Source organism: Lycium barbarum, chromosome 11 (assembly GCF_019175385.1).
Source record: "Lycium barbarum isolate Lr01 chromosome 11, ASM1917538v2, whole genome shotgun sequence".
In the NCBI taxonomy this organism is placed as follows: Eukaryota; Viridiplantae; Streptophyta; class Magnoliopsida; order Solanales; family Solanaceae; genus Lycium; species Lycium barbarum.
The window spans coordinates 36,898,495-36,911,798 of NC_083347.1; the positions used below are offsets into that span (position 1 = coordinate 36,898,495).

General features: G+C 30.4%; 1 protein-coding gene across 1 annotated transcript; it reads right to left on the reverse strand.

Annotated features, from left to right (window-relative positions):
• Positions 1-11,757: 11,757 nt before the first annotated feature.
• On the reverse strand, positions 11,758-13,038 carry LOC132619738 (uncharacterized). Its single transcript, XM_060334552.1, has 3 exons — positions 12,600-13,038; positions 12,210-12,341; positions 11,758-12,005 (listed from the first exon to the last, which is right to left on the reverse strand). Exons 1-3 carry the CDS (start codon positions 13,036-13,038, stop codon positions 11,758-11,760), a joined length of 819 nt encoding a protein of 272 aa, XP_060190535.1.
• Positions 13,039-13,304: the final 266 nt, after the last annotated feature.

Consider the following 13,304-nt stretch of genomic DNA (forward strand, 5'->3'; position numbering starts at 1 on the left):
AAAGCCATCATTTTGGCCACGTTTGGAAATTCAGCAAGGAAGAAGGAACTTTCCCAAATAATTCCTTTGTGATAACTTTTTATTAGGATAAACTTATTTATCTATGTTTAGGAATAATTTAATTTTGTAATCATTTTTAGAATTTATTTTAGAATACAAATTTAAAATTTTTCTTTTCGTTCTTAAATTCCACAATCAACACACAATCAAACAATGTCACATAGATTGGGTAGACAGAACAATACATTATTATAATTATACAATAAACGTTTTAAACATAATATAATACTCTATTATTATGTAATATTATTATTGAGTCAATATTTTTTACTTAATAACTTAATATTATACTTTTATTTTGTGTTGGCAATTTGGCTCTATAGCTTTAATTTAGGAGCACATAATTTGAAATCATGATGATTTGAAGTTGAAGTTTTGTTTGGACATGCAATTTGAATTTCTTAAGTTGTATTTTTTTTATAGACATTAAAATCCCACAAGTTGTGAAAACCATAAAAACTTTCCCAATTCTTATACAATCTTACCAAATGAGCAAGTCACAGTTTATAACAAAATTAATACACTACTAGAAGGCCTTTCTGAAAAATACAACATCAATTGATCAAACTTTAGTTCAATAAAATGAAACATTGAACATGAGTTGTAGTGTAACTACTCTTTAATATAATCGTCTCACATGGTTGGTAAGAGTAAATTTATTATAAATACGGAAAAGGTCCAAAAATACCCCTGAACTATTGAAAAAGACTCATAAATACCCTTCTTCCACCTTTTGGTCTAAAAATACCCTTCCATCCACCTTTTAGGTCTAAAAATACCCTTAAGGTTTGTTTTTGGCTCAAATATACCCCTCAAACTAACAAGTTAAAATTAACTCTTTTAAAAAGACAAATGGCAATTTGTAATTGGTCAATAATAAAATTCCGTAATTTAAAAAAAAATCCAAATTTTAAAAAAAAATTGCCAATAATAAATTTCCAGTAATTTAAAATTCCAGATTTAAAAAAAAAAATTGCCAATAATAAAATTCCGTAATTTACATATTTGTTTTAAAAAAAATTGTGTGGAAACTTAAAAATTAAAAACTAAAAAATTTAAAAATATGAACGAAACTGTTTTTTTTTTTTTTGCATTTCGTGAATTAATCAACGAAATATGTTTTTTTTGCATTTCGTGAATAAAAAAACGAAATAGGAAATTATAATTTTTTTTGCATTTCGTGTATTAAAAAACGAAATAGGATAAAAAAAAATTTCGTTCATATAAAAACGAAATAGGATAATTTCTTTTTTTTTCGTTCATATAAAAACGAAATTGGAAAATTGGACAAAATATATTTTCCAATTTTGTTTTTATATGAACAAAATTAATTTTTTTATCCTATTTCATTTTTCAATACACGAAATGCAAAAAAAAATTATAATTTCCTATTTCATTTTTTTATTCACGAAATGCAAAAAAAAAAAAAAAAATTCGTTGATTAATTCACGAAATGCAAAAAAAAAATCAGTTTTGTTCATATTTTTTAATTTTTAAATTAAATAATATATGTGTCCAATCACAAAATGCCATTTGGCTTTTTAAAAGAGTTAACTTTAACTTTGTTAGTTTGAGGGGTATATTTGAGCCAAAAACAAACCTTAAGGGTATTTTTAGACCAAAAGGTGGAAGGAGGGTATTTATGAGCCTTTTTCAATAGTTCAGGGGTATTTTTGGACCTTTTCCGTTATAAATATAATATCAACTTGTAGATCTTTTAATATTAATATTTGATATAAATGGTTGATATATATACCAACTTATGGATCTATTTACAAAACATAAACTTATGGGACAACTTTACATTTAAAAATTTTGAAATCATGATTTGGAATCCCAAATCATGCCTTTTTGAATGATTTGGTTCATCTCATGAGATGAAAATCGCATGTCCAAACACCTACTTATAACGTACTTACAATTTATTTTATTTTTTATTCTATTTATGACAAGTAATTGATGACCTCCGAAATCTAGTTTATACCACATTTAGCCTTTGTGATCTAGTACTATACTCCACATTTTGTCTAAATAAAGAGGTAGTAAAAGGAGTTAAATGCATATTATCGGAAATATAATAACAACATTTTAGAATTAATCTTCCCACCAATCCTTCGTAGATGGATATATTGAATCATTTACGATCTGAATAAAAAATTAGTTCTTGTATTATCTTCAGGTCTCTTATATATAAAAATAAAAATATCTTATAAAAAAGATATAAAAATGAAAAATAGACTATAAAATTAATTGGTGAAAGAAAATAAAAAGTGATATCCATATCATATTCGACTATGAGTCTATGATGTGATAGTGATAAGTTGGTACTTTACCATTTTCTACATGATATTTACTGGAGTTTTTATTGTGTTAATGGATAAAAATAGTACACTTATTATAATTTTATTGTATAATTATGGTCTTATATGTTGGAAAAGAGTTTTGGTTGAAAAATAAGTCAAAAAAGTTAAATTGAAGAAAATGAAAAAAACTAGCTAGAAGCGCAAAGAGTGACCAGAAACATAAATCTGAAAATCTGAAGGTTATTTTTGTCATTCTTTATTGAGAAAATTATGGAATTATAAAAGCAAGACATTGGAGACATAATTGTCATCTTTGGCCGTATTTCGAAACCTTGAGAGCAAGAGTTCATCAACAACCCACTTGTATGAGAAGATTGGTAGCACTCTAATGGGTAATTCTTTACTCCTTTCTTCAATTTTTTGTTTCATATGAATATTTAGTCATGTAGTTGTTAATCATTCGATTGAATATTGTATTTACAGATCTTATTAAAATACCCAAGCTGGCAAGCTGGATGTGAGGAAAATATTTGGTACAAGATCAAGTGGTCTTATGCATATACATGCTAACAGTAAAGACAGTAGAAGCGTGATTAGACACATTTACCTCCAAATCAGTGACGGATGTAGCATGATAGGTTGGGGTTCAATTGAACCCCTAACTTTCGACACGATAATTTATGAGTAACAATTTATTAAAATTACTATAAATAATAGACATGAACTTATAGCTTTTAAAATATGAATTCAAATTAAGAATCCTTAAAGGTCGAACCCTTAAAGTTTAAAGCCTAGATCCGCCTCAGCTTCAAATGATGGGTGCACTGCCTAGAGTGACATGGCGAAACTTGCTATTGCACAACTCAGCCAGGCCAAGAGCAACATTTTTGATGTCGTTACAAGTTCAGAACAGATTGTTAATATGTGATGATTGTGGTTGAGTGATTTTATACGAGAAAAATTTTAAGTTGAGTGATTTTATTAATATAAAATAAAATTGAATGATCTTACTACATAATTCTTCATAATTGAGTAATTTTTTGAGACATTCACTCGATAAGTTGGTTAAAACCAAAACATACTTTTAAAGTTCAAGGAGTTTCAGTTTAGCAATTAATGACTCGGGGAGAAATTGGTCGTTGTGAAGTCAAAAGAATATTTTTTTTTCTTTTATGACGTCAATTCACGTTTGTGTGACTACATTAGCCTGAGATTAATTGATGACAACATATTTGAAGATAACTCCCTTTCAACACAAAGCTTAGTTCAACGCGTGATAAAAGTGATTATTAAATTGACTATCATATCTTGTTAAACAACATTTTTACTTTACTTTACTACTACTTAGAAGAGGGAGTTTGATCGTCCCTCTTCGTGGTAGTTGATGGGCCCATAAAAAAAAAAAAAGGTTTTGGGCCCTATATTAAATTGGTCATAAAAAAAAATTATAAAAAAAATAAAATTATGGATCCCATATATATTAAATAATAATTAATATTTAAAAAAAAAAGTGGGTCCCATATTAAACACTATGCGTATTCGTAGCAAATACTAATATAATAAAGTTTTAAATACGGAGCATAAACTAAAAAATTGTGGATCCCATATATATTAAACAACAACTAATATTTTTTTTTAAAAAAGTGGGCCCCATATTAAACACCATGAGTATTCGTAGCAAACACTGATATAATAAAGTTTTAAATACGGAGCATAAACTACAATGTTATATTAGTCGTATTTTGAACATAGTATCCCATATTGACAAAATCAAGCAACATATAAAAAAAAAAAAAAGGGTGCAGACTTTGTATTCTTAGCAAACACTAATATAATAAAGTTTTAGATACGGAGCACAAATTACAATGTTATATCAATCGTGTTTTGAACATAGTACATATAAATACGAACATAGTATCCCATATTAACAAAATCAAGCAACATATAAAAAAAAAAGGTGCAGACTTTGTATTCTTAGCAAACACTAATATAATAAAGTTTTAGATACGGAGCACAAATTATAATGTTATATCAATCGTGTTTTGAACATAGTACATATAAAAAAAAAAATTGGGCCCCATAAAAACAAAATTGTAAAAAAAAAATTGTGGGCCCCATATATATTAAACAACAACTAATATTAAAAAAAATGTAGGGCCCATATTAAACACCATCCAATATTAAAAAAAAAGGTGGAACCCACCACATTCAAACTCACTGGAAAAAAAAATGAACCCCATATTAATAAAATCAAGTAATATTAAAAAAAAAAGTGAATCTCATATTAAAAAAACAAACAATGTTAAAAAAAATTGTGGACCCCATATTAAATACAGTGCGTATTCGTAGCAAACACTAATATAATAAAGTTTTAAATACGGAGCACAAACTACAATGCTACATTAATCGTGTTTTGAACATAATATCCCATATTAACAAAATCAAGCAATATATATATATATATATAAAATGAATCCCATATTAAAAAAATAAACAATGTCAAAAAAAAAAAAGTGCAGACTTTGTATTCTTAACAAACACTAATATAATAAAATTTTAGATACGGAACACAAATTACAATGTTATATCAATCGTGTTTTGAACATAGTATATATAAAAAAAAATAAAAAAATTGGGCCCCATATTAAACAGGCCCATTAAAAAAAATTGTAAAAAAAAATTGTTGGCCCTATATATATTAAACAACAACTAATATTAAAAAAAATGTGGGCCCCATATTAAACACCATCCAGTATTAAAAAAAAAAAAAGTGGAACCCACCACATCCAACTCACGGGGAAAAAAAAAGTGAATCCCGTATTAACAAAATCAAGCAATATTAAAAAAAAATAATCGTGGGCCCCATATTAAACACCGTGTGTATTCGTAGCAAACACTAATATAATAAAATTTTAAATACAGAGCACAAATTACAATGTTATATTAATCGTGTTTTGAACATAGTATCCCATATTGACAAAATCAAGCAATATATATATATAAAAAAATGAATCCCACATTGTGGGCCCCATATTAAACACCATCCAGTATTAAAAAAAAAAAAGTGGAACCCACCACATCCAAACTCACTGGAAAAAAAAAGTGAACCCCATATTAACAAAATCAAGCAATATTGAAAAAAAAAGTGAATCCCATATTTAAAAAACAAACAATGTTAAAAAAAATGTGGGCCCCATATTAAACACCATGCGTATTCGTAGCAAACACTAATATAATAAAGTTTTAAATACGGAGCACAAACTACAATGTTATATTAATCGTGTTTTGAACATAGTATTCCATATTGACAAAATCAAGTTGTTATGTTCACTAAATATACTTAAAATATTTATATTTTGAAATTAGATAGAATTTAATAGAAAAGACAACATGACAAGTAAAATGAGTTAAACCGAGAATATTTACTAAAAAATTAAAAAATAGTATTTCTTCGTTTAGATAGAAAATCAATTTCTACAACAAGTCTTCTCTTTTAAAAAATATTAATAAATTTTCCGATTTTGTATTCATAGAAAACATTAATATAATAAAATTTTAAATACGGAGCACAAACTACAATGTTATATTAATTATATTTTAAACATAACATATACTCTCTCTCTATATATATAATCACTATTTAAAGACAATTACATACACATAAATGCACTATAATTTAAAATGTTGCCACGGGCATAAACCGTCTAGTATAATTAATAATTGACGGATCATAAGAGATCATACCTGTAATATAGCCTGGTTGTTGCTTTTTCCAGAAAAAAAGAGTTGCGCTTTGACCCACACAGTATATTTATGATACTAATTGACAATTAAGTGTGGGACACTATACTACTACTACTAGTTCGGATTTTTTAAACACCAAACTAAACCAATTACGTCGGGTTTTTAAATTTATACATCAAACCAAACCAATAAAATTCGGATTTTTCAACCTCGGGTTTTCTCGGGTTATTCGGTTTTTTCGGGTTTTTCAGGTTTTTTTTCGGAATAATCTTGATACAAAACATATAACTTTTACTTCAAATATTTCTTTAGTCCTAGTAAGGTACAACTATATAATTAAGGTGTTTCTTAAGAAAATAACACAAAATGTGAGAAGAGTGATGACATTGTATTAAAATATTTAACAAAAGCTAATAAAATCGGTTCAAATAAATATTGCTAATTAACAAGCCATAAACAAAATGATCATAATCTAAAAATATTAAGTCATGCTAAAATAAGTACGATAAATAAGTATTAATTACATGACAGAGAAAAAAAACTTAAGTTATGTATTTTCACTCTCTAAATCAATTATGCAAAACTAAACAATAGATATCCAACATTATTGTCATTCCTAATGGTAAATTGAATTTCTTTTGTTAGCATTAGTGTTGAGTTGGTTTTGGTTTGGACTTTATTTGAGTTACTAACATCCATAGGATATAAAACTTATTGACGTTCAAAATTCTAAGTTCAAGCTTGAATAATATGATAATAGATAAAAAAACTACGAAAAAATTTAAGAAATATTTATAAATTACATTACAAATAAATATTTTTATGTATAAAATATTTTAAAAATTGAATACATGTAATGTCGGGTTGGTTTGGTTCGGTTTGACTTTTTTTAGTTAAAACCAAACCAAACCAATTATGGTCGGGTTTTTTTTTTCAACACCAAACCAAGTCAAACCAAACCACTAGTCGAATTTTTTTCTCGATTTGACTCGATTTATCGGTTTGATGCGGTTTATCGATTTACTTTGTACACCCTTAACTACTACTACATTGCTTTTTAATTCTTTTTAATCAAATATCTAAGGCTGGTAGGCAACTGAAAATTCAAAGTCTTCTTAACGAAACACTTGTCTCTTCAATTTGGTATAACTAAATAAAAAAAGAGATGTAAATAATTATGAAACACGTTGGTATTATATACATTATTTATAGGTTGCTTCGAGAGATTAGAACAGGCAATAAGCCAGAAAGGAGATAGCAGAGATCATTGGTCATGTTTTAAAGTCGAGGAATATAGGTAATTTATAGAGAATGTTATCAAAACATTAGATTTGGCATATCAAAGTTTCTCTTTTTTCTTTTTTCCGTTTTCCAAATTTGCAAAGTGTAAAACACAAACAAGCTGCCTGCCTCGCAACTTTATTATCTTTACCTTTTCCTCCCATTTTAAAAGAAATAAAGTTTTTACTGTTTATTATGCTAAACTCCAAGATTGCTTAAATGATTTTTAAGAAACAAGCCTATTTATTAGTTCTAATAGAATGATGGTTGTGGGATTAAAAGAACCAATTTTGGGACATTTGAATGATCTATACTCATGGGCGGATCCAGAAATTGAAGTTTATGGGTTCCAATAAAATTTAATTAATACTTCCTCCGTCCCAATTTATGTGGCATCTTTCAGATTTTGAGAGCCAAAGGAGTTTTACTCTGAGCTCTATTTTTTCATGCGCCTTTTAATATTTTGAATTGTGACTTATAGTACTTTTTAAGTAGTTTCTAAATATGTAAATTTTAATTCAAAAAAACTTAAAGATTTCCTGTCCGAATTTACGGTAAAAAATTAAAAGTTTGACTCTTAAAATTCAAATCATGCCACATAATTTGGGACTGAGAAAATATAAAATTTTGTGATTAAATCGACTCTCACTTCATAATTTCAACCTATTTGAATACAAAAATTGAATTTAAAACAAATAACCAAACAAATTAACTTCCAAAAGAGAAAAAGAACCCTAAAACCCACCGAATTAGGCAATCAAAAACGAGAAAGACAAAAAGGTATTAGCTTCCATGAAGTCTGTATAGTGTTTCCAATAATCAGTCCATGAAAATTCCCCCAACTTTATTAGTTTGGATTATTTTCTAAGAGGATGAGCTAATATGTACTTGTTTTAAAGTGAGAGAGATATCAAGGCTTTTTAGAGTTTCATATTAGTAGAGTTTTTTTCATTTGAGTTTCTTTCACTTTTTTCGTTTTGAATTTCGTAATAAGTTGCATCTATTGTAATTTTATTAGACCTTAACTTAGAAACTATTTTTTTTTCTTCTTTTGGTTTCTCAATTTCTTGCTAGTCCTTCCATCACTACAAAAAAAGGCTCCATTTGCGGGGGTTAAATTCACACATTGCGGCGGTTGTCAACCCCCGCTATACGCTGTAGCAGCGGTCCACAAAACCCCCCCAATTCTGGTCGCCGCAAACATTTTGCTGAGGTTGCTTTCCTGGGCACTGCAACACAATTATGGCGGTTGTGTGATGTATGTAGCGGCGGTTCTGACCTCCGCAATTGCTATTTATTTTTTTATTAAAAAATGTTCTGGGGGTTAAAACCCCCACAATTCATTTATTTAGCAGGGGTTACAACCTATCGCTAGCAATGCTATTCTGATACCTTTTTTTCGGACAATTATTACTCCAAAACTGATTGAGAATATATTAATATAATGAAGCATCAATTTATTATTCAAATTGTTTACTAAAATCAAGTAACATCAATGCATTATTAAGCCATATTGACATTAACATAAAGCAAGTATTATCATTAGTCTCAAACCTAATATTAAACACATTCACTCCAACATCAGTATCCTCATTAGTCTCAAAAACTAACATTAAACACATTCACTCAGACCACTAATCATAAAGGATCTGCTACGTCTATTCAATCAACTACCATACTAATTGTCTAATACAATTGCACGGAACTTCATTGGTTGCCATTACGATTACTGCCACCAAATGATCTTCTTACGTCCGTGGGTGAAGCGTGTCCACTAGCTGCATCACTTGGCTACAAAAAAGAATTTAAAATAACTAATGATCAAATCCTCATAATCAGAGATATAATTGTTCATGCTACTTATGTTTGAATCAATAGCTCTAACAGACAGTCCTCCTGATTCATTGATAAAAGGAGAGAATTATTTTCTTAGCACTGATTCAAGTGATATTTTACAAAGTATAAGGGCATTACAATAATCTATAATCTTCCATGACAAATACACACTACATATATTTGAGACACAACTGTCCTCATTAAGCTCATTTCCCTTTCAACTTCTGCCAACTTCTGCAAAGTTCCCAAATATATATAGTATATCTTAACTTTCCTCCTAATTTCTACACAACCCCTCTGAATCTTTTGTAACCTTAACTATATACTATCCATTTTCAGTCCATGTTAATTTTCACAGGTGAAGAGAAATTAATTAAGAAAATCAAATTATGGGGTTGAATAATGGGTCTAGTTTTTTGGCTGATTTCCTGAGGCGATGCGGTGTCTACTTAACCTTCAAATCTTGTCCAAAATTCAGACCATCTAAAACAATAAAAAGGATGTCCATACCAACAAAATCTTTGTCCTATTATTGAAGGGACACAGAGTATCATCCATCAATAAAGTGGCTATCAAAAAATGTACCTTTATATTTGTTGTCTAGATCCAGATTCCCTAGGTATCCATTCTTGAAGAATGACAATAAAAATAGAGCATAACTACTGACATTATCATCATCTTAACAGAAAAAGGTACATAGAAGGAACTACTTCAGGTTCCAACAAGTCTACAATGAAGGGATTATAGTTTGAGATTAATCTAGGATGTGAGTAAGTTACAATTCAAAGTTAACAATCTTACCGTTGAAGGAGGAGTAGTAGAAACAAAGATCCCAGCAAATTATTCAGGTATTCTCCCTTCTTTCCTTATCATATACATCTTGAAAACGCTCATCATTTCAGTGTGAGCATTCATCAGAAAATTGAGGCTGTCTTGGCTTTTGTTGTGAGCACTCAACATCTGATTGTACTTCTCTTGCCATTGCGAAGAACATGAACCATTATTGTAACTTGAAGCATTCAAATCACTATAACGGGGTCTTGTTTGTTTAAAAGCTCTACTTGGGACGACTCCTAATCCCAAGCACCTTACCCGTCCAGAATGCTCTTTTCCTAGTACCTTTCCGACGGCATCATTTGGCGAAATCTCGGACTCATCTGTGGTGCTTTGAGTCATGGATTGCTCAATTTTTTCCTAAACACAGCACACACGATTAACTCAAGTACTAGTTGACAAGATAAAAATAAATTAAAGCAGATATTTTAGACTCCCTAGCCTTGTTTTTCCAAACCTTCTTATTGCATCATAATTCCTCACTTCTACTTGATCAAAAAGAAAAAATTCCTCACTTCTACTCACGGCTTTGCCAACCATTTTCCCTATCTTAACATTTAACCTAATGATGGTTGCAAGCATTCTGGTACGAGCTTACTACATTTTCTCATTTTAACACTCAACTAAAGTTTGGAACTATTCTGGTTAAAACCAAGAACAGATAGTTTTCCAAACTCTAATATCATTAAGGTCCTTGTAAATGTATTCATTTTTGGACAAGGTCCTCATAAATGGACTCATATTGTCAAGAATCATGTCAAACTATATCTACATAGATTACAGTAAGAACTATCCACTTGGAAGATGATTTGAAGAAATTTACTGAATCCACAATTACATAAAAACTTACACATATCTCTTTTGCTGCCTCATTAACATATGATCCATCTTCATTCCTATGAGTAGCAAGATAAAGTTGACCTCGTCCAGGATTTTATCCGCTATTAGCCATCTATAAATAGAAAAATCAAAGCCACAATAACTTAACTAACTAGGAACAGATTCTAGTTTCACTAAGTAATCCAAAATGAAGCAAAAACATTCACCATTTCAGCCCTTCTTCTGGAGTTGGGTTTGGAGCCACCGATGTGTGAAATGGTTTGTGTCTTCCGAATTTCAGCATTTCTTTTGCACATTTCCTTACAAAAAGATACTCAAAAGTTAAGATATATAAACAAATAGCTATATAATTAAACATACCAATTGAAGCATTTAAATAAATACCCTTGTTTTTTCTTTAAGGCGGTAATCAACATAAGAAATCCATTGATCCCGTGGAATCCCATCTGGAACTTTATTAATTGCCTCAGCTCTTATCTGATCTCTGCTCTTAAGTGGTTCATCAATTGCATTAAACAACTTTAGCCTTCTTGCACCCCACTTCTTACACATCGAACTATATGCATATCGCCTTGCATTTGACTCGCTGGTCCTAAAACAAAATCGCGGCTGCAAGAATAAAAGAAATGGTTAGCTTATCTATTATATGCATTATATACAGTCCAATGACATAAATTTAAGGTAAGGAAAGAGCTGTCCAATATAAGAAAGCACACATTTCGTCTACTATTTAGCGCTTAAATATATTAGCTTTTGCATATGTGAACAGTTTTCTATGTCACAAACAATTCCTAACCAAATCACGGGTGATTAGTTATGATTAAATAGAAGAAAAGAGGAAATTAAGCCTCATTATAGCCTATACCTTTATAAATTGATCAAAGCAATTGTTGAAGTATGCTGCAGGTAAATCCGACCATTTTTCAAAGTGAACTGGAAATATGGAGCTGTCTTTTGCTAAAATTCCACAAAAACCTGCAAGAATGCCTTGTCCTTCGCCAATAGGAGAATTTAAGTCGTCAAAATCAACCACAATACGTTCTCCATTAGATAGATTGAACACGTCCGTTTTCTTCAGTTTGAGTTTTTTGATAGCTCCTTGTGAATCTGAAATGATAAAAACCCGAAATTCAGAAATCACAATCATTTGTTATGATTAAATAGAAGAAAAGAGGAAATTAAGCCTCATTATAGTCTATACCTTTATAAATTGATCAAAGCAATTGTTGAAGTATGCTGCAGGTAAATCCGACCATTTTTCAAAGTGAACTGGAAATATGGAGCTGTCTTTTGCTAAAATTCCACAAAAACCTGCAAGAATGCCTTGTCCTTCGCCAATAGGAGAATCTAAGTCGTCAAAATCAACCACAATACGTTCTCCATTAGATAGATTGAACACGTCCGTTTTCTTCAGTTTGAGTTTTTTGATAGCTCCTTGTGAATCTGAAATGATAAAAACCCGAAATTCAGAAATCACAATCATTTGTTCTTACCATCAAGAACTTTAGCAGAAGACAAGCTCATTTAAAGAAGCTTCAAGATTGCGCATCTAATGTCCAATTTTCAACAGCATGGAAGCTAAACCATCTGCAGCAGAACTAATTTTGCCAGTCCCACCCCCACAACAGCGAGAAGAAGAAAGAAGAAAGAATAAGAATAAGGCGGAGGAGGAAGAAAGAAGAAGTAAGAAGCAGAAATTACCAATTGCATCTACCGTCCAATGTGACATAGACTCACGTCCACTAGAATTTTTAGGTGGTTTCGACTGTGACGCAGTTTGAATTGATGGAATCGACTGCGTTGTGGTTTGACCTGATGGAATCGGCTGCGTTGTGGTTTGACCTGATGGAATCGACTGTGTTGTGGTTTGACCTGATGGAATCGGCTGCGTTGTGGTCTGAACTGATGGAGTTGGTTGTGCTGAATCCTGAACTAAAGGAGTCCGCCGCGGTAACGGTTGAAGAAATGAAGTTAGCCGTTGTTGACGAAGATTCTGATTCAGTAGTTGATGAGGTAATGGTGTATCATGAAAATGTGAAGGTTCTGATTCAGTTGTTGATGAAGATTGTGCTGCACCTCGTGAAGTAGATGCAGAGTGAACTGAGTTCTGTACGTTCTCGTAACGCTTGGGCTTCGGCATATCTGCAAGCAATAAAAGTAGATGAAACACACACATAGCTAGTTGATTAACAAAAACATATCCAGGGTTAAAAATACTCACCAGGATATTCAGCAAATTTTGGTAAGATCTGAAAAAAAAAATTAAAGAATGCAAGGTTTTTGGGACAATTTTCTGATTTATAAATGGAGATTGCAGCTAAATTACCAATAAGAACTAAGGAACGGAATGAAAAACTACTACTGATTTGGCATTGAACTAAGGAGCTTAATTCCTATTCAGACATA